General features: G+C 46.1%; 1 protein-coding gene across 3 annotated transcripts in view; it reads left to right on the top strand.

The window, feature by feature from the left end:
• Positions 1-22,692, top strand: part of DPYSL2 (dihydropyrimidinase like 2) — a 55,734-nt gene that overhangs the window by 5,458 nt on the left and 27,584 nt on the right. For 2 of the 3 annotated variants that reach the window (XM_075736835.1, XM_075736836.1), the window contains exons 3-4: positions 10,629-10,717; positions 12,056-12,240. In XM_075736835.1, coding sequence (XP_075592950.1) covers positions 10,629-10,717; positions 12,056-12,240 — 274 coding nt within the window. Of the gene's footprint in view, positions 1-6,968; positions 7,483-10,628; positions 10,718-12,055; positions 12,241-22,692 lie in introns of those variants that run through there. The other variant, XM_075736837.1, reaches the window with a different exon arrangement.

Genomic DNA, 22,692 nt, shown 5'->3' with positions numbered 1-22,692 from the left:
ATATGGTATGGAAGGCCCCTTTGGCTAGTTTGGCTCAGCTGTCCTGGCTGTGTCCCCTCCCAGCTTCTGGTGAAAATTAACTCTATCCCGGCCGAAAACCAGGACGAGACGGTCTGTTAGGGAACATCTGTAGGCAAAAGCAAGGTGTGATTGCAACAGGGGGGATCAACAAGCCAGGACTTGCTTTAATTGAGTTTGCATAGAGAGCCTGAGAAGGTGCTAACACACTTCAATACAATACAAACCCTGGGATCCCAAATATCTTCTTAACTTGCTAAAGTTCCCATTGCCATCTTGTCATTACTCCAGTGATTCAGGTGGTTCCCCAGTGCAACAGAGAGTCCCCTTTACATACCTTTTTTTTGCATCCCCACCTTTGGGAAGTGCAGAGGACTGAGTGTAAACTACCAGTCTAAACCAACAAAGCTATGTCCTATTGTAATAAGATAAGTAGCAGTAATGAATAAACAGAGACTAGGAAAATATTTTTATTTTAGAATTGTCAGGAGAGGAATCGCTTGCAAACCACAGTGTCATGAACCTTTTGACATGACTGGACTTTTTGCTAAGACCTCAAAGCTCTCAGGATCATGGTTGTTCATTCCTGGAGAGAAATAATGAGTAACAGGACGTTGTTGAGAGCTCAAATAATCATAGACTCTGGAACATTAACAGAACTGTTGTGTAAAACAAAGAGGCTGTTCCAGACAGCTGGAAATGCAGTTCTGAGCTTAATTTGTTACAATGCCTGCAATTTTTCTAGCCTTGTTTAGACAATCATTGCTTGCAAAGTAATCATACAGGAGGATGACTTCCATGTTCTTCCAATGATCATAATAGTTTGACTACTGGAAAAAAAACCCCAACATAGAGAAGCTAACAATAATGAGCACAAAAGCCAAATTCCTCTTAACTTCTTAGATCCCTCTCAAAGCCATGAATCTGCATAGCTGGAACGTGGCATACATCCGATGGGTGTCTTGTGGAGTGGTCTGTTGATGTCGTGTCAGGAATTTACCAATACCACTCTCCCTCACGCAGAAATGAGCAAGGGGCTTTGATATGGAGCCAACTGATTATTTGGGCTAAAGACTGGAGGGAAAACTTAAATACCTGGGGCCAGATCTCGCCACCCAGTTTGGAGCTAAGCCAGTTCAGAGGTCTGGTCTTTCAGCAGCACATTGTGATGCAGGCTTTATCTTGGGGGATAGATAACAGTACCTGGCACGATGAGACTGGCAGCTTTTGCCAATGCTATGGACATCATTTGACATGAGCCATCTGTTTTTAGCAGGTGCTGAGCAGTCATTTAGGACTGCCTAAATTTTTTTACCTGCAGGGCTGTTTGTAACTCCCCCTATCACTTGTCTATCTTGTGGCACATTAAATCTGAGTCTATCGTCTGTGGTGGTGTGACAAAGTTGGGAAATGATGTAGGCAGCAAAGCTCATGTGAAGCTGATGTGTGTGTTCTGCATGAACTCTCTGACCCCAAAAAAGGGACAGCGTCAGGGAGCAGAGCTGTAGGAAATCTACCAAAACCAAACCTCTTCACTGTAGGATTCACACAGAAGCGCAGTGTCCTGTTCTTTGGTCACCTCCCAGAGATCTGGAATGAATCTCAGGGTGGGAGAATAGAGGTCTGAATTTCGTTTTCTCATTGTCTGTAGTAATGATTGTCCTGTACATCAGAGGTAGGCAAAGCTGGCTGACACAAGCAATGACAGCAATTGCTGACAGCCTGATGCTTTGCCCTGTAGGTTTTTGGGGAAGGAGAAGGGATTATAAAGTTAAGAAACAGTGCAAATCACTGTGAAAACAGCTGTTTCTTAGACCCTACCCATGGTTCCCATGGGCCAGGAGATGCTAAACTCTCTCCCCTGGATGCAAGGGAGGAGCAGTGACAAGGATGCCCAAACGTCCTGTGCCGTTGTTCCAGAAATGCTGTGTTTATAGTGAAGGTCACAGCACGAGGCTGTAAACTCCTTAGAGAGGAGAGCACATTTTTGCTATGTATCGTACTACCTATGGCAGAGCAATCCCTGTCTAGAACCCTGAAGAGGGCTGTCTCTTTCCCAACATCATGACATGATAGTAAATTAATTGTGGAGCAGCAGCTCGGGCTTGTTGAAGGACAATTAAGATTGCAGTGCACCTGAAATGCTCAGGGCAGTTCCTCTAAGCAGCACACTGTAACAGTAACAGTCATCTTGGTTATTTCTGAACCTTCTCAAGGTTTCCTGGGATTTTAAAGGAAACAAAATCAATTGGAAAGTTAATTTTAATTTGCAGATCAAATGTACACTTTTATTGACCTGTCTGTGCAGCTAGAAAGTGAATCTCCCCCCTCACAATCTCAGTCTGTATTAAAATAAGGTTATTTCTCTGAGAAGTTGTATGATATTACCTCCTCATAGCAGCACATTTGACCTCTATGGCCATTTCCATATCATGACACTTAATTTTAATTTTCTCCTGTAAGATAATAAAACAAACCGAAGATGCCCATTGGCAAGTATAATTCCCCTCTGTAATTTAATTTATAGTGATTAATAATGGACAGTTCTTTCATCATCTTTTGGGAAGCACAGGTGGACTCCTCCTGCCATGTATCAGCCTGTATTTAATCCTCCCAGCACTTCCGAAGATGCAGGGGGTTGCTAGATTCATGGGAATCTCCTTTCAAGCCATTGAGGCTCAGAGCCGATGCAGCAATTGGCACGGGTAGAATCATGACAAAAAACGAGGGCCTGATCGGTGAACTCATGAAAGCTCTTTTGGCCCGGTCCTGCTGCCTCTGATCGCAATAACAAGAGCCTCGCTGACTTTGGCAGGGGGTGATTCCCCAATAGGGAGTGGGGATTATTAGCATCTAACAAGCCTAAAGGGAAATCTAGAGCTTGTGGATGCTGTAGTGCTAGAAGTTCAGATACCTCCAGAAATGCTTTAAATCCATCTCTGATCCCTCTTTTAATTACATTTTTAAATGTGTATTTCCATTTGCAGGTTTTATAATTTCACAGTGAAATGTCACTGTGGGTAAAACTTTAAGAATTTGGTAGGAGTAAAAGCAGTTGGGTGTTGCGAAAATTCTGTGGGGTTTGTTGCAATGACACTAAAAATCCACAGAGAGAGAGAGACTCTTAATAGTTTTTTTTCCAACCATCCAGTCACTCCACAGTGGGAATAAAATTCCTTGCTAAGTGCATTACGGTAGTCCACGGAATCTGTAAAGTTAAGATTCAGAGTTGATGTAAATTGATTTCCACTGATGCCTGTGATGATTTATTTTAGCATAGATTATCGCTGTACAGAAATTCTCATGTTCTTGTGCCATTTTCCCTCCAGACCTTTCCAGAAGACAAATTTAGATGTAGATGTTCCTTTAACATGAAATGTATTTCTGCTGCAAAGAGCCTGCACAAGATGTCCTACGCCAGCTGATATCTGTGCAGAAATGGCTGACGACAACCTTGCGTATCCACTGGCCAATATACCCTGACTACCCTTGGCCCAAGGATGGCCAGAGACACTCAGCTAGTGCAGAGCAGAGCTCTCTGTGTGGCTCGGGTAGAGGCTGGCAGTGCAAATGTGGGCAAAATGTTCAGTTTTGTGCATTTTCTCCCCCCTTTCTGCCATTTGGGGAACGTGTCAGAAGTGCTGAGGTAGCATCATTGAAGATATTTACGTTCTTTTGCTGTTCCTCTACTGCTGATGTGACTTGGCTGCAGCAACCTTGCTGGTCCTGTTGTAGTGGCTGCAGTCAGGGAGCTGGGCTGGGTTGGCCAGCCATCCTTCATCACTTTCCTTCGTTAACTTTTGGCAAGGAAGATTTGGCAGTGCTCATTCTCTATAGCGCCTTCTAATTTTAGCTTGCTCAGCCTGCCGTGTGCATTAATAGATCTATAGAAGACAAAGTGCATCACCATTATCTAGAAACCCCATCACTTCCCACAATACCTTGGCAGGTACCAGCACTTCTGTATGACACCTGGGCTGGACACAAACCTGCACGGATTTAAGAAGCGAATTCAACTCTCTTCTTTTAACCTAGGACCTGACTCCTGCCCCTGACACTTCCTAAGTAATATTTCTAATTTACAGGGAGAATTTATACATAAACCATAGCTCAGGGGAATGAAAAAAAAAAAAAGAGATTTAAAAAAAAATGCAGGTGTACATCTTGGTATTTTCTGACTCTCTTCCCCACTTGTTCTCATCCCAACACTGTCCTTTAGCTTCAATAGCTCTTCTTCTCCTTCCCTCCTGATCACCTCCCCTCGTGTGTGTTTATACAACAGATCATATCTATTCCTTGCCTTTGTTTGGCAAGGCTAAATACACCAGTTGGGAACTACATTAATAATTTTTAAATTATTTATTTTGACAACCTTTTAGCTCATAGCTAAAAGGAAAGAAAATTGGGTCATATTGGCCATCGGTATAGTGGAGCTAAAAGATACATCTGGAAGCTCAGCTCTGGTCCTCTGGGTACACGCTAAATCGTATGGAATTTAAATCATTAAAATTTGGTGCTGTGCAGATGTTGAACATTGAACGACCATGTCTTTCAGCCCTTTAATCTCTTCATTTATTTTATTCTGTATTACTTAGGTTCTTGCAACATGGTGATGGGAAGGAAAAGCTAAGTGTCACCTGAAGATTCGTTATTACTTTCTGAACCTAGTCACTATTGGATTCGAGTTATGGAATTTATTCAAAGTTCAAGAACTGCTGTTCTGAATTAGACCCATGTGCAGTAAGGATTACTTTTTTAAAAACAAACATTTAAATTTCTATCTTTGAGTAGGTAAGAATAGCTTTAGAAATATTAGACTGCTGATGACACCATCCCCTTAGAAGGTGCATCTGTTTCTTCTGCCAGTACCGCTGTTCCACGACTTTTATCGTAATATGGAGGAACGACCTGCCCAAGGTCAGGGAGGCAAGTTAGCGCTGGAGACGAATGGTTTCCTGCACCCATGTTTGTGGTCATTCCTCTGTAATCACGTTGCTGCTGCCAGGGCAGAACCTTGAAATGGTAGGTGGTGGAGATAGCATGTCTCAGATCAGCTGCCCAAGGGCCTCGGTGCTCGCTCTCAAACCCTCAGGCAGTGTTTGCTTCCTCTCTGATAGCTGAAGACAATCTTTTACCTGGCAAGCAAAGGCAAGAAACTATTCAGATATGAAATTGAGGAGGAAAGCTAGCATTAAAGAGAAAAAAGGAACAGTTGCGCTGTCTAAATTTAGAAATCTGATGTAGATGGTTTCTTCCATGTTCTGAGCAAAAATATGGTGAGGTTTCAAAACTTCTTCCAGCACAGATCAGAGAGGGGCAGGGTAACTCATTTAGTTTGTCTGTTCTAATCATTAAATCAAAATAAAGCCCTACAGGCTAACAAATTAATAATTTTGCTACTGTCACGAGCTACTTTTTCATTTGCTACTAATTGGATATTAACTGATTGGCATATTAGTTTCTTAAATGTTGCTGTGATGCCCTACGTATACCCAGGACAAGCTCTTTTACTCTTTTCCTTACAGCCTCCTGTGAACTAAGGTACATAAAAAGTCCTGATAGTCATCTCTCTGAACAGATGTTGCCTTTATAATGATTTACTGGAGTAATATACTGAAGGTTTTAATTTCCTGTGGGCTGTGCACAGTGTGTTCCATGGAACTGTTTGGGTATGTAAAGATCTCTGCATTTTGTGATAGGAGAAGCTTGCGGTTTGCTTTGCGTGACGTGAAATTCACCCACGATTGAGGGATGAAGGTAAGTCTTTGTCAGTCACTACTTGTCTGTTATAACCTTCAAGCAGAAGTGGTTTTGTGATATCTGGGTGCTCCAAAAGGTGTCTTGTACCTTCCTCCAGAGCAACTGATGTAAGAGGAGGTGATGGGAACAGATGTATTGTGAATGGTTATCCCACACTCTGGCCACGAAACCCATCTCTCTTCATTGCACCGGGGCGAGTGCACTGTAAATAACGAGGAAATAGTTATGCCACTTAATGCCTTTCTTTCCTTGAAGTACCAGCTTATGGAGTTCAGGGACTGAGAAATTTAAAACTCCAAGCGTGCCTGAAACATTGACCATGGAGTTTGCAACCCTGGATTAGTAAGAAATGGCCAGAGTGACTGGAGAAGACCACCCTGCCTGCACGCCTAGCTCTGAGCCCACATTTCCCTGGCAGTAAAGCTCCAGGTCAGTGACCACAGGAGGGGAGACTTGAATCTGGGCTGTGTTTTCTGGCCGAGGAGGTGTAGGAAAAGGCGTTCAGAAAGCACGGCTGACATGCGGGGAAATCAAAGGCTCGGGAGCGGCTTCAACCTTATTTCCCCCCCCCCCCAATTTGCTAACGCTTCCCGACAGCTCTCTGCGCCGGTAGCGCCAAGAAGGGCGGGGTGGGACAAAGAAGATGGAGGGCACGGCGTTTTCCAGCGCCCCGGCTTTCCGGGCAGCCTCCTCCCCTCCCGCCGGGCTCGCAGCCCCGCCGGCGGTGGAAGGCGGATGGCCGCAGCCCCGCAGGCTGATCGCTTCGCAGCGCCCCGCATCGCATCCCCGGTTGCCGCGCCGCAGGTGCTGAGCCCGCTGCGGGGCGCGGCCGGCGGCCACCGCGCCGCCCCCGCCCCTCCCGCCGCGGCAGCTCCGCTAACCCGCCGCTTTGCAGCGCGGGGCCTGGGCGGCACCGAACGGCGGGGGGGGGGGCGGGGGCGGGGGCGGTGCCCGCTTCCCCGCGCTGCGGGACCCGCCAGGAGCGCGCGGCCCCGCGTCCGCACTGACGTCGCCATTGCGCCACTTTGCATATGGGCGCCTTCTCCTCTCCCCATTGCACGGCGGCCGCCTCTCATTTGCATGCCCGCCAGGCGCTCAGCCAATGGCGCCGCGAGCTGTGCGGCCCCCCCCCCGCCCCGGCCGGGGAGAGGGAAAGGAGCGGCCGGGGGCGCATGCGCCGCTGCCGCCCCGCCGCCGCTGTTGTTGCTGGCGGCGCTCGCCCCCTCCCTGCGCGGCCGGGGCCGGGCCGGGGCTGGGCTGGGCTGGGCTAGGCCGGGCTGGGCTGGGCTGGGCTGGGCTAGGCTGGGCTGGGTTCCGGGTAGAGGGAAGAAAGGGAGACGCGCAGGGGTGGCTGCTTCTCCCCTTCCTGCCATTGCGGAGAGCAGGGCTCGCCTCCCCGCCGCGCCCTCCCCAGCGGACCCCCCCCCCCCCCCGTTCCCCTTCCTTGTGATCGCATTGATTTGGGCTTGGGGGATTTATTTTTATTCTATTGTATTATTTTTATTTTTAATTTTTTTTCCTGTGGAGGGGAGGTCGGGGAGCAGTTGCTGCACGGGAGACAATAGCGATACAGCAGCCGCCCCGCTTCTCCAAAAAAAAAAAAACAACCAACCCCACGACAAACCCCCAATATTAAATAAATAAATTGGGGAGTGATTTCCCAAGATGTCTTATCAGGGGAAGAAAAATATTCCACGGATCACGGTGAGTTGAGCGCACGGGAATAAAAGCGGGGAGGGGGGAGGGGTGCGCGGGGATTAAGCCCTTTGTGTGCTCGGAGAGCGACGGCAGGGTCGTGCGGGATAATCAGATCAGGGTCTAATGCGGCGCTTCCTGTGCTGCAGCGCGGCTGCGGGGGCCGCGGGATGCGGAGCGGTGGGCGGCGGTTCCAGCAGCATCGCCCGCGGAGCGGAGCGGTGCCCCGGTAGCGCTGCAGCCGGGCCCGGCCCCGGGAGAGCATCGGCGGCACCGCCGGGCGGGGGGGGGGGGCGGGGGGGGGGGGTTGCTGCGGCGCGGATGGGGATGGAGCTTTCGCCCCCGTCGCCGTCCTGCCCCAGCCCGGTAAAGGGCGGCTCCGAGGTGGGATCGGCCGCAGCCGCCGGCGGGCCTGGGATGGAGCAGGATTTCCTTTTCTTCCCTAAGAAGCTTCTCGCAACGCGCACGTTTCGGTCCGCTCCTCGATGCAGTCCTGGGGGAGAAGGGAAGGAGCCGTTATATAAACCCCTCCCTTGGTTTCGTTACTGTGGGAGCCGATTTAGGGCAGGTATTGCGGATCCAAGGGTACTAACTTTTCGTTACGTAAGGAGAGATGTTTGCATCTAACGGGCTGTTAGAGCCATTTATTTTTCTTGACACGGAGTTTTTCATTATTGGCAGCGGCGCAGCGGTCACACCCATCCTAGTCCTCCTTCCTCAGCCTCGGAGGCAGAAAAGTGAGCTCTGAAATGGAGCTTTAAAGTGTGACATTTGTGCAGGAACCGCTGGGCTGTACAGTTAGGTTTTAAATCATGTTTAGGAAATGCAGGGGATGCACAAAATTGGTACGTGATAAATGGAGCATCCTCCTTTTGGGGGGGGGCGGGAAGAGTTTCCCTCCAAGAGTCCAATGGTAGAGAGTTTAAAAAGATGCCGGCATTTAAATAACGATGAAGGTTAGTGCTGAATCGCTGTCACGGGCCAAAAGTAGTGTGACGCATTTTTCTTATGACTAAATGCTCTGATTTATGTTGCGTGCACCCAATGCAATTCTCTTGTAAAGATAAGGGGTAGGAAAAGCCAGATTCTGGTCTTATTTGCTGGTGTATAAACCCAGAATTGATCTGTGGAGACTAATACTTGAAGAAGAAGGATAATCAAAGTCTAGCTGTCCTGTTTTGGCTGTATCAGTAAATACGTACAGATTTAGTGGCAGGCCCTTGCACGGTTGCAAACTGCGTGCGCTTTTGTCTCCAAGGTGGTTGAAATGAGCAGAAGGATTTGCACCGATTTCAGAGCCTACCGTACGGCTGCAGCAGCAGACCTGTTTACTAGCAGAAGCGTTCAGAGCATCATTAAAATGGTCTAGGCTGCATTTTTGTTGGTTGCTATATATATATGTGTATTTTTCTTCTTTCCTAATTGATGCCCAGTGCATTAGAACTCGGGCTGTCAGTGCCATCGATGGCCAAACTAACTGATTTCAATAGTAGTTGGCCTTTTTAATAGCACAAGGAGTCTGCACTAGAGGTGGGCATAGATACTGCAGTGTTTCTAGAAGTGGTAAACATGTAGGACAGTTTGCTGTAGAGGCTGGCATTGAAAGACAAGTGGGTTTTTCACGCCCCAAGTTAATTCATTCGGGCTTATTGGCATTCACAGCAGATCCTAAATTTAAATCTCGGGGTTTTCTTTCTTTGTTTTTTAAATCAGTGGTGTTTTTCAGGGAAAGTCTCCATTGCAGCAGTAGGAGGAAGAAGGAAAAAAAAAAAGGGGAAGGAGAGACATTTAACAGCTCAGATGTTTAGCAGTTATATAAAAGGTGGACATAATGGTAGAAATCAGTAGCTGATGCAATTCATGTTGCCCTTTTGGCGTTAAACGAGCCATGTCAGCATCTGTCAGCTGAGAATCGAGTGCTCCGACTCTTCAGTTTTATTATAAGCTCTTTGGGAAAATGCCTGATTCTTCTGGTGGACCAGCAGAGTCCCAGCTTGAGATAAGGGTCCTGAGCAACACTGTCACTGGCCTATATGTATTTGCTGTAAGTTCAAGGCACCACCAAGTTAAAGTCCTGCTCCCTACCCCTTCTGGAACTCAGCATTTGGCTTCACCAGCCTGGCTATGCTGTGCTGGTATAGCTTTGTGCTCTTGCAAAGACGTTTTTGGGAGGAGGAAAGAGAATCAGGGTAAGTACAAGTGCAGGCATAAAGGCCAAGGTGTAGTTTAAACTGACCGCTGCATAATGTGTATGTGCTTTGCTTTAAATACGTGCATCTGTAGTGCAGGCAGTGAAGGAACCAGAGGAACATCGCAGTCGCTTTTAACTTTCCTCCCCATCCAGTGCTCTGCAGAGTGTGTTTCGCTGTTGTTCATGACTGCTGCAAAAAAAGATAAATTTGGTTTTGACCTAAAATCTCATAAAAGCAAGATGTAACCTGGGCTGAGATAAAAGCACATCGCGTGATAGCTGCCTTGCTATAATTACCTTTCTCTTCTTGCCAAACTGTCTTCTAATGGGAGGGAATTTTAATAACTGTTTTTTTAAGTCCTTCTCTTCAACTTAATTTGTTAATATATGCTTCTTTTCATCTGATGATGCAGTTGTGCTCTGGAAAGGCAGTAAAAGTATCCACTGCATTGAAACATCACTAAGTTGGAGAACATGAGTTTGTTTGTGTTGTGTAACCCGTGGTAACAGACTTTGGGTCCATTTCCCTGACAGCAGTTGACTCAGTTAGCCAAGTGGTGACTCTGATGTGTGGGTGCGTATAGGAAATTTTGCATACGACCAAGGCCGAAAAGAAATAGAGATGTGGCTATTACACATCCCTCAAAGTGTTATTGAATGCTTTTGCTGTAGGTGATGGTGGCAGACTGCAGGTATGAGTGAAGATGCCAAGTAGACAAGCCCACTGGAACCCAGCTCCTTTTCCCTTCTGATTTTTTTGATCATTAGTCTGATGAAAGGACTTGCAGATGAAATAAAATATTTTATCTTCCCAGTTGAAAGTGCAGCAATTGACTTGTGTTTTGACATGCACTTTTGAATAATGCAGAGGTTGTTTCCGTCTCTTTTATCACTGAAGTGACACTGCAGACTGTCAGCGTTCTCACAGAATAATTATGTATTGTTGTATGCTTCTGTGTTGCAGAGCGATCGTCTTTTGATCAAAGGTGGTAAAATAGTTAATGACGACCAGTCTTTCTATGCAGACATTTACATGGAAGATGGGTTGATAAAGTAAGTGAAGCCTGATACCATGTTGTGATTGGAAATGTATAGAAATGTACTGCAGATGAGCAAGGAATAACTTAGTCTCAATCTAATATAGCTGATTGCAATGAAAAGTGAATATTTCACGTATATCCTGGTGTTTGATGGAGGAACTTTAAAAACAAGGTGTTGAATTAAATAAACAAATGGGCCAAACCCCCGTTGTTATTAAAGCGTGGGTCAAAGGAGGTACTTACATGCGCTTAATTTTAGCCATGTGAATAGCCCGATGCTGAGATGACACGTATGTTTGAAGTTATCTGTGCTGTAACATTTTACTGAGTTATGACTTCAGATATTTTGAATCCAGAGTTCAGAATCCTAGTACAGTTAATTCTGGTTTAGAGTAGGAAGCTGGAGTTAGGTGACCTCTTGAGGTCTCTTGTAGCGCTGTCTTCTATGGTTCTATGATACGAGGATCAATCTAAACCCCCTCAAAGTTAATAATGATCCTGTCGTTTAAGGATTGAGGTTCAGACCTCTTTCCAGCATGCTTGTGTTTTCAGTCCTGAAACATGCGTTTCTGGCACATTAAATATATTACAGATTTCTTTGGAAAATTACTCTTAGGAAAAAATGGACGAGCCAGAGGTTGCAAACAAGGAATTTTCCTGTTCTGGCTAAACAGTCAGCACATGTGCTTTGTTAATCAAGGTTAAAAGTTAAAGGAGCCAGCCAGAGACAGCTAATTAATTGCAATGTGTCATCCAGTATTGCATTTTTAAAAATACATCTGTGAAGAGCTAGACTAGAGAGAGCTTTGAGGGTCTCATAAGGAATTTGGTAACTGGTGTCTGCAAGGGTTTGTATTTGTCCAGGAACTACATAATATTTATGCGTGAAAGGAAAGTAGACAATATAGAGGCAAAAATCCTTCCCCTGTTCCCAAAACAATACTAACATCGAAATTGCTATTAGATAGCTAGAATCAAGTGTTGGACTGCTACTTGGCAGCCCCAGTCCAGTCCCGATAAAGCTGCTCGCAAGGCGCTTGCTGTCTTTGGTGCAGTGATCATCTGATTATCTGCATGGTCCCCTCTCCAGCTGCCAGTGTGGCTCCTTCTTTTCCTTCCTGTTAAGACTAATACTGCCCTGAGGTCCTGCAGTAATTGCACACTTTGCTCTCAATTATGCAACTGCTTCAAGGGGAAGAATAAAGTATTATCAGCCATCTATGCTGATCCTGTACGTTGCTTTATATGGAAAAAAGCAAACACTAGCTGGGTTAAGTAGCACAAGGGTGTATGTTTACAGGCTGTTTGCGTTGTTTGTGTCTGACTTGCTATTTGAAACCTGTTTATTCAGGCAAATAGGAGAGAATCTGATTGTGCCAGGGGGAGTGAAAACTATTGAAGCCCATGGCAGGATGGTGATTCCTGGAGGGATTGACGTTCACACCCGCTTCCAGATGCCGGAGCAGGGGATGACATCTGCTGATGACTTCTTCCAAGGGACCAAGGCTGCACTGGCTGGGGGCACCACCATGATCAGTAAGCTGGCTGTTCTTTCTCTTCCAAGAAAGCTTTACTTTTCTCTGTCTTGGATAAGTACAGAGACTGTATAAGTCGTGATATTTTGGAGCAGGTACCTGCAGCGGGGGGTTTCTGATGTCTGTCCAGGTTGCTGAGAAAAGCTTCGTAAAAGGGGTGGAAAAACAAGACCTCAGGATTTCTGCATCTTGCAGCTGTCAGTCATTCCACTCTTGTCTTCTCTGCTGGCAGGGTTTACCTTGCTACTTGTGTGACTTTGCCAGATGCTTGGGTCTGCTCCTACTGAAGCAAGTGTGACTTTGACCTCAGGCTCCAGTATGAGTAGCAGATTCTCCACATTCCTGTGACCCCATTCCTTTCTTCATGATGTCTATGGATGGATGTCCATCATATGGTTCACGCCTAGAAGCTCGATGCCAGTGTACTATATGTCTTTGAAAACTGGGCCACTTATTTAAGGATTTACACATGCCCGCTTACGTCCACAGCTTTAGCACCAGGATTTTGTTAGCGTTGTTGTTCCTTTTGTGCTCATATCCTCTTTTGGAGGAAGAGAGAAATCGGGAAATGAAAATATCTCAAAATAAAAAGACAGACTGACTGTTTTGCAGACAGCAGGATTAGACACTCATGGTGTTTCCCTCTGGCTCTAAAATGCCTCACGAATGACTTCCAGGCTACCTGTGTCCGCTTGCGTTGGCTACAGATGCTTGGCTTGTCAGAGCCAGGACCTTAAAACTCTGTAAGTGAGTCATTGTTGTTAACCTTGCTTGAGCCAGGAAAAAAAACAATGCCTCTGTTGCAGTGCAGCTGTAACACGGCGTCCTGCAGTCTGTTGCCGCATATGGGAATCAAGGATAAAGGTGTAAAGTGATACAATATCTGAGCATCTTGCATTCTTTCATGTACTGTGAGGTGCTGCCATTTCACAGGAGGGGAGTTAAGGTACAGAGAAATAAAAAGAGCATGGTTCAGAACGCGTACTAGTGTCTATTGTCCGACCTGCAGACATAAAGAGATCTTAGGCGCAGCCGGGAGTCAGCCTAACCCTCCTCAGCTCAAACCTAGCTCCTTATGGACTAGAACATCCTCATCTCTTAGAGGACGGTTATGAGCAATCTTTGATCCCTGGCCTGGTGGGCAGACTCGGGTTGATTGACATGGAGGTTGGGAGTAGGAGTCAGTGGTCCAAACACAGCTAGATTGACTGTGTTTCAGAAAAAAAATCTTTTTCTGGGTCTGGGCCTTGCAAAGAGATTATGTCTGGCCTATGAGCTTGGTGTAATGCTTCAAATAAATAATCTGGGAAATGATTTTTCATCATGTTATCACTTTAGAGTATGAAGTTTGTGTATGAAGATAACCTCACACATACAGAGAACGTAAAGTGAGAGTAGCTGTGGATGGTCTCGTGCATACTAATATCCAGTTTTTCTTCAAATTTTTGCTGTCAATTTAAATTAATAACACTGAAATGGTATTTTCTTTTCAGCTTCAGTACATTGACTTTGTTTCATTGGTTCTTCCCTTGTTATTAGTACACCTGGTTCACACTTGAATTATCTTCCTTGTTAAGTTGAATTAGGTCAAAACAACATTCTCTGTCATCTGCATCTGAGCTTTTACCAGCATTATTTCCCCCAGTGGCACTTTTTAAAACATTGTAAGCAGAAATTGCTCAGTCAAAATTTTCTAAAGTAGCCCTTTACTTTGGTTGCCCAATTTTACCTGTACAGAGCCTCGTAATTCAGAAATGCTGGGACTTTTCCATGTATGTGTCGATGTATACGGCCTTTATGACTGTAGTATCTGAATATCTCACTAATGGTGTTCATAACACGTCTCTGAGTTAGGGAAATTGGAGGAGAGTCCCCCATTTTCTAACTTTTCATTTTACGGCTGTGAAAAATGGGCACAATGTAGATAATGACTGTGGGCAAACCATGTAGAGGAGGCCAGTGGCTAAATTTGACCTTATTGCCTTCGTGTCTTGGATTAGGATACCAAAATACACAGTCATCTCTGAACAAAAAACACCTTCCTAAAGCGTAGCAGCAAGGACAGTAATCGGACTGCTTGGGATGATGGAGAGACATTGCTGATGGGCAGGTATCAGCAACTGGAGCTGAACAGTGGAAAGCAGGAAATACAATCCAGCTAGACTTCAAAGCCTTGGAGACTCTGTCAGCTCAGCTGTTCTCTTCTTAGCAAAATTATACCATTTGCAAAAATGTTTTTCCACAAGGAAGCATGCAGAACTGCCCTCCAGAACATGCTCTTGGTGGGTGGCCTTTGAGTTTTCCCGAAGCAGGTGGGAGTCCTGGCTGATTGTGGCATTTAGTCGTTTTATGATAAATGGGACAACGTTTAGTGAACTGGATTCATGGTATCACAAACAAATTGCAGCCTGAAAAGGACACGCTGATGTTTATGTCATTGTATATTTTAATTACTGGGCCTGGGCCTTTTCAAAAGAGAATATGCTCTTCTTGTGGAAATGTCTCTTAGCTGTGTGCCTCCGCTCTTCGGGCTTTTTTGGAAAAGCTAGCCTCATGGCTGTGAACTTTGTTGGGAAAAAACCCCATGTTTCTTCATTTGTGCTTCAAGCAAACTTTGTATTCTTTATTTACAAATAGCTTTACTCTGTCTGTTTTCCTCTTGTATACGTAGCCCTCATTTTGTGCAAGAAAACAGGTTAGTCAGCTTCATGCTTCGATTTGTTTCACATTTTCATGCAGGAGGACACTTTAAGGCTGTTTACTTTACAATCACTGTAGGGAAATACTTGTTTTATGTACATTTTTCAGTCAAATTAAAACAAGAATCTTGGACAGGTTTCTATTGATTGTTGGTTTTATAAAAACTGCGGGTGAAATCCTGGCTTTGGCAAAGCAATGGCGAGTTTTGTCATTGACCTCAGCAGTGCCAGGAATTCACGCTGTACATCTGCTATGGTTTCAGTGAACTTCATTTTCAGCTCAGATCAAATTCAGCGTTGTGCCTTTAATTCTCGCGGCAAACACATCCAAGGGAAGCACACAGGAGTTCAAGAATGTAACCTATTGTTTCCAAGCCCTGTTCTCATTTACTTCCCTTCCCCTTTAAAGTAAATTCATTACTACAGCATCGGAGATGGGAGAATCCCGACTCTCAACCGGTACCAAACGGAGCAGCCCTGTTTTCTGTGTGGGACCAGCGGAGGTCTGCCCTGGTGGGAAGCAGATCTGGCTCCAATCCAGCGCTTCCCAGCTCATGCCCTGGTCAGCTGGAACGAGGGAGAGTGGCTGAGGATCTGAGTTAGCCCTTTTCTGCTCTGCATCACCTGCGTTCCCACAGGGCTCTCCAGTCCTGGGTTGCTTCGCTCAGGAGTTAGGGCTGATTTCTTTTTCTAGCTGCTTGTTCCACAGAGGCCATCTGAACAGGAATTCCAGCTATGAGCCTTCTGTCTCTGCCCTCTCCAGTGCCAAAGGCAAGACTCCAACTGACTTTGCTAACGTATGAAAAAAATATAGTTGGTTTTGCCATGCAGAGCTGAGAAGTGAAATGATGTATTGCGATATGATTGTTTGTTTTCCTGAACCAGCAATTTGCGTGAGCCTTTCTCTGTCCCTACCTTAAAACAATATTAGTGTATGTCAGCCCAGGGCGAACAGCACCGCGCATGTTTTTAGGATAACATTACCCTGGAAAAAAACTTGGATTCTTGCCCTTTTAAAACGTCAGAATGCAGTGTTTGGGCATTGAGTTGAAGGGAGGATTCCAGGATGATCCGCAGAAGACTTTGGAGGAGAGAGGAGTATTAGCTAGGCTCCAGCTCGTTCAGGGTAGCTTCCCTAAGCTCCCCTGTATTCCATGGAAAGAGAACAGTCCTTGTGGAGTTTTGGAACAGGACTCGTTCTGAGGGTGCCCTTTGCAAGAGGCTCTTTCTCAGCCATGGAGCCTATGGAGCCACAGTTTTGTTGAGCTGAAGATGGCAGTTTTGAGTCCCGATTGTTCTGATTTGAGATAGGTAGATGCCCTAGGATGTAAAACAGTCCCTGGAGCTATTAGTGAAGGAAGGTATCACTGTTAAGAACAGGGTGGCCTCTCCAAGTCTTGTGATGGTTTGTTTGTTTTGGAAATCCCCATCAACATCAATGGTACAACTCTCCCTGATTTCAGTAGAGGCAGGATTGCCTTTCTCTACTCCTGACCCTTCAGAAAGGCTGAAGCTAAGCTGTGTGTATTTACTGGCTTTCTGATCCTCTAGCCTGTTTAATGTCCTAGTGAGAACTGCATCTATCCCGGCCAGCTCCCACATGTGTGAGCCCCGCCTCCCAAAGACTGTACTTCTTCCTGGGTATCTGCTGTCCTCGAGTGAAATTGCTTGCTGACATTGCCTGTGTTGACTCAGTCAACCACTGTGATAATCATAGAGAGAAATTACAGTGAGAGAAATTATAGCTCTTTCTGGCTTGGTGACTTGGAAGCCAGCTGCCTTTTGAACTTGACTAGTAGTTATCCTAATAACACGGAGAATGTACGCTAGGGATATGAGCCCTTGTATCTTGGGAGGTTCAGAAAATGAAGGGGAACTTCCCATGGGCTGCAGTCTGCTTCCCAATGCTTTACCATGCTATTAAAGCAGGAGCTCGTGTGCAGGGTGGCAGAGGTTTTCAGGAGTGTGTTAGCTGCTTGGCTACAGTCAGATCAGTAGTGAGTTCACACCAGGTCTCCTAGGTCACCCTGAAGATCACCACCTTGCTAGAAGGAGATGTTTCCAGTCTAGCATGCTTCCTCACCTCTTGGTTTTTGAACTGAGCATGACTTGAGAGAATGGAGCCACTCCAAAGGAGATCAGAGTCTAAACCACAATGTGAGATTAGAGTAGGGTTTAGAAGAGGGCTAGGCAGTGTTCTGGGGCAAGGGGAACTTGGCCTGGGGTGGTGTTTAGACTCATCAGCGAAGACTAGATCATATTCTACCCTACTGGGTGCTGCTATTTTATGTTATCGGCGTTAGCTCTATCCTGGAAGAGAGCAAGAGTCTAAATGGTGGGCAAAGGAGGAGGACGGACACAGAGAGGCAGAAGGAGATGGCACAGCAGTGCCTGCAGTAACTTGTGGCTGAGCTGGAAGCGTTTGGAGTCCAAGGGCAGTGACCACAGAGCTGCTGTGTCTCACCGAGTCTCTGTGGCTGTGTGTACACAGCACTGCATTGTTCCCCAGACACCAGCCTAAATTTTGTTTCTTTTTGCACCCAGTAGCATAGATAAAAGAGGAACTGTGCGGCTGGGGACTAGCCCTTCAGACGGGCTGCATTGGGGTGTATGGCTTGTTTCACTCTCTAGCAGCTGGCGGTGGTTCTTCTGCAGCAAAGAAATGTTTAATTCTCTAGAAATGTAATGAAAATGCCCACTTTGCTTGTATAACAGATTATTGGTGATTTATATGGGTAGAGGCTCCCTTGAACTCTGTTACGAAGATGATGACATTACCACACAGGAGTGCAGGGTCCCTCCAGCCCTTTCTCTCCTCTCCCCAGCTCCCCTTGGTGCTTTTTATACCTCCACGCTCTTCGGCCTCTGCACTGATTCACGCTAAATCTTGTTCGCTTCGCTGACTCCCAGCTTCCTGCTGATGTGTTTGTTGCTTTCATTCAGAGCGGGCTTAAAATCACTAGCGAGAAAGTCGGTCCATCAAGAGAGATGGGCACTCCCCTGTTGCGAGCTCTATTCTCAAGCTTTTAAACCCTTCTAAGTCCATTAGGCATCTCAGCCTGCCTTGCCGGGGCCGGCTCTGCTTCCAGCCATCCCTGCAACGCTGGCTTTCTGCTGGGTGGGATCGCCTCTGTTGTTCTGGTGGGGTTTCCAAGGGGGGGGTCTCCTTGGAAGTGAACGAAAGGAACCTGCCGAGCCCTCGATGCCTCTCACCAGTTAGCGCAGCAAGAAATGGCTGTTCAGTCCTCAGCGTAGGTTGTGTGTTACTGTGCGCGTTTTGGGGTTTTTGTTGGTCCTTTTGGGTCGCAACTGTTGTTTGTCATCTCTTTGCTGCTGAGCGAACAGGCTCCTGTGAGGAGCAGGGGAGGACTTGAGGGGCTGTGCAGGAGGCCCGTGGGGTGACTGTTTAACCCTGGCTCTCAGGTGTGCAGGCTAAGGACCCTGCCCACCAGCTGGGCCATCTTGGCTTTCAGTGCTGAAAGGTGAAATCAGCAGCGTCTGCTGTTGGGCTGCAGTCCTCTGAAACCACTGCAGTCCAGCGCGGCTGGTTTGTAAGTCAATCGGTAGATTTTTTTTCCCCCATTTTCCCATCTTCTGCCCTCCCCAGAGTTGCTCTGGGTCCTGGCCCTCGCTCCTGTCCCAGCCTTCTGCCGCTTTGGCATCACTGGTTATTTTTTTTAAAGTGTGAGCAGGGCCCTTGCTCCGTTTCTGGTTTGCCCCGTTCTGCTCTGGACCCGCTCCACGCCCGTCGCTATGGAGGCTGTCCCGCACGTGCTGCAGCCTGGAGACTCTGATTTAGTTATAAACAAATGAATGTTGAAATGGCAACACCACTGACAGTGCAGCCGTCTTCCTGCAGATGTGACTGACCTAGATTTTTCCATGCATCTAAAAAGAGGGATTTGTCACTCACTCAGGAGAAATAACCGCTGTTGTCTGTTTATGCAATAGCACTCTTATTCCATATAATGGTTGGGATCAGTAGTGCTGTTTTCCCACTGCATGGAGAAGAGTTCATTATCTTTTGTTTGAAGAGCTGCTTTTAAATGCTTTTCTTGCTTTCACAAGTCCAATGCTCTCATCCCCAAGTCCCGTACTTTATGGATGTCACGCAGGAGTAAAGAGCTGACACCAATGTGTTGTGTCTTACACAGCCCCTTATGTCGATGGAAAACGCATGTGATATACGTTGAAGGGTGCAGGTGTAAAAGTTGGGTCCTCCATCTAAAGCCTGTCTACTGTAGATGGAAGAGCAATCTTAAAATAAATCACAATTATCCACCTCTGTTAATGTCACATCATTAGCTGTCTGTGGTAGGTTTTCAGGGTATGTGTGTTAAATCTTGCTAGATAACCTGTCTTAATCACCTTCAAGTTGAGACAAGGTCTTAAAAGAAACAGCAGGAAATGGTGCCTCCAGCTCTTTTCTTTGCTTGTTTTTCTGGGCACGGATTTTTGCCTTCCTACCAGTGTTCAATCCCTTGGCTTCTTTTACTTTCCCGCAAGCTTGACTCAGCAGAAACCATCCTTGTCAGACGGGAACTTTTAACTTCCCACATTGGGAATTAGCTTTGCGTGGCAGGGGAAGGAAGCAAGTGATGCCTGAAGGAAGCGATGGCTAAAACTAAATGCAGTGTTTCTCACTTGGGGTGGATTTGGGTGAGTGCCGTCTGTAGAGTGGAATTTGACCTCTTGGGTTAGCGGAGCCTTTTTCCATCTTTCCTTCAGCTGCTATGGCTTTAATTCATAGATCCCATCTGTTTCTTAGAAACTGGATTTTTTTTTTTTTTTTTTTAATCTTTCTGGTGAGAGGGAGAAATGTTTAAGGAATACAAATTAGCTCCTCCTGTCTAGCGTACTTTAATCATGCTTATAAATTGCCAGTTGTTACCAGCTTGGGGCTGTGCCTGCATCTTTGCACAACCCTAACTCCCATGGAAGCCATGTGCATTTAAAAGGAATGCAGCGATGGGCACTTAAGAGTTATGGCTTCTGGGAAAACTCTTTTCTTCCCTTGATACACTGCAGTTAGTGTTAGGACTACCTCTGGGGCAATGGGTATGTCATTTAATTTCTCCATGTTAGTTGCCAGCTGTCCGTAATGGGAGGTGGCTTTGTTGCCGAGGGGTTGTAAGCTGTAAGTTCAATTAGCTAAGTTCACCTAGACCCTCGTATTGTAAGCACGAAGTGATTATTTTGATGGAGACCTGCCTTGAGAGCCCAACGTGTGAAATGCTGGATGCCACCCAACAGTGAGATGGTCCTTGTCCCTCCCAGCAGACACCCAGTCCCCACAGCTCATGATGCACAGCTCTGGTTACCGTCAGGAGATGAATAAAAGGAGAAACCCTGTGTGAGGCAGAGAGGAGGTGAGCCCTGTGTGTGTAAAGTGCTTTTGGCTTCCTGGATCCTGGAGGCCTATTTTAAGTCATAGGAGGAACTGTTAGACTTTAACATGCAAATGTTAACTGGGAAATCTCTCGGTGAATTTTTAAAGCCCATCAAAAAGGGCCGTACTTTCAGAAGTTCCCCTTCCTGACCACTTCTAGGGCATATTTTCACCAGATTGCTTTGTTCCTGAAAGCGGTTACATATGTGCAGTGTGTATATTTTTGGAATCTGGGGGACTCTGTGGTGTTTTCCATACGAATGAAATTCCCTGGCACAGCCTACAGGCAACGTGAGCTGGTAAAGGAGTTCCTGGAGTATGATCCCATATTACTACACAGCACTGCTGCTGTGCAGAGAAGGGGGAAAGCTCCCAAAGTATAGCACAGCAAGAGGCAGTGTAACCCAATATTGCTTCAAAAATCTCATTCCCAAAACGTGTGTCAGTTAAAGAAAAGTCTGTTGGGATGTAGCATTATTTCAGATAACGTTTCTCAAGATTTGTATCAGTGTCCAAAGAGTTCAGGTACTAATGGGGTACAAAGTACTTTTCTGGCTGATGTGCAGAGACTCTTTATCCACCGTGAACTGGAAAGGTTTTGTAAAGTCCTTGTAGCACAATGGTAGCTGGAGAAAAAGGTAGATAGATGTGCAGGATGTTGTTATGTGAAGTAGAATTAGCCGACAGTACCAAGACCAGATTTTGCTTCTGTTGCCTTGGGAAGCAGTTAGTCCTTTTGCTATGCACGCACTCTATAGAAGGGGAAAATGGCAGCTGTATGGAAAGGACTCACACCGAGCTGTCCCGCAGCTCGGATCCAGAGGCAATTCAGGCTATCGATCACTCTGGCTTTCGCGTTTGAGACAGGAAATTAAGTTGATGTCTAGAATGTAAGAGTTGCCCGTAAAAGCTCAGTGCACGGAAAGAATAAAAGGCAGCGTCCTGTATGCGTGCGTTTTCCTAACCAGTTTGCTGTAGGGGTCCTGGATTGGAAGAGCCGCAGGCTTAGTGTCTGTCTTTGGGTCAGCCAGATCAGTGATGCCCAAGAGTGCATCCTTTTCTACCTCAAACATGGCACTTTGTGCCCCCGAACAAGGGGGGTTCATGGGCCTGGGAAGATACCAAACTGCTTCAGAGGCCGGACAGGGCTATTTCAGACCTGGAAGAAGGAAATTCAGCTGTTGGGGACTGTGTCACAGAATTCCTATTTAAACTAAGGACGATCTAGTTAGGGCCTCCTACAGGTTATTCTTTCTTAATCTCAGTGGCTATTTTTGCAGGCAGTGTTAGCCTCACAAAGTTGATAGAAAACTGGCAGATGGCTAGGTGTAATCAGAATATTGGCGTGCACAGTGTGAACGTGCTGCTTGATCTCTGTCCTACAATAGGTTTGTTAGAAAATGGGTTCTGCTGCACCTCCACATCAGATCCCGATCCCACCACAGTTTTCTCTATGGGCACATGGACATTTGGGTCTGATTCAGTCCTTGCTTCCTTGTCTATAGTTCTGTTTGGCAGTCATCAAAGTCAGTAGTTTATCCGAGAGCAGAATGGGGACTCTTAGTGTCTTACCAGCAGAAGTGATATGACAGTGATTGATGAAAACCTTCCTCAAAGCATGATGTCACTTCATTACAGACATGAGAAGAGGAAGTGTCTGGTCCTTGTCCAGCGAGGGGAGATGTTTATATGGCAATACACAGAGGGAAAGGACAGGTTCACCAAGCAGATTTTTTTTTCCCCCATTTCCCTCACAAGCTGTTTTAAAAAAAAAAAAAGGTGATTATATAGAATCAGAACTCTTTGCATTTAGTTTATTTTGTTGGGGAAAAAATTCATCTTTCTTACCTTCTCAGAACCATCACAAATTTCCATTGTAAAAATTCCCCTTCTGTGACTGTGTTCCTCTTCATCTCCAACGCCCCCCTGAGACAACCACAGGCAATGAAATGAAGCTGAGAAGCCAAAATCTGGTCTTGGCGACAATGATGCAAATCCAGGATTGTTCCAGCTTCCCGGCTGGTGGAAAAAGCCTGACTGGCAGGGGATATCTCCACTGACCTGAGAGGGACAGAGCTGGCTTATGGCACTTGATCTTTTGTTCTCTTGTTTCTGATCAAACTTTTGCCCCTTGGATGTGTTGTTACAGTTGTGTTTTGTCTTGACTTGAAATCCATGGCTACAAACGGAGGTTTTCTCAATCCCATTCCCTTCAGGTTTACAGGCCAATTTATATGGAAGTCTTTGAAGTCCTGTGGACTTCTTTTTTTGCGGACTTCAAGTGTGTAGTACGCCTAAAAGAAAGAGTAAACCTTGGAAACACTTAAATGTCCTCTTTGAACTTGGCTCCCTGCCGCCTCTATCA

The sequence above is a fragment of the Balearica regulorum genome, chromosome 27 (genome assembly GCF_011004875.1).
Source record: "Balearica regulorum gibbericeps isolate bBalReg1 chromosome 27, bBalReg1.pri, whole genome shotgun sequence".
Classification (NCBI taxonomy): Eukaryota; Metazoa; Chordata; class Aves; order Gruiformes; family Gruidae; genus Balearica; species Balearica regulorum.
The sequence above is the reverse complement of the archived record's forward strand: the minus strand, read 5'-3'. Positions and strand labels throughout refer to the sequence as shown.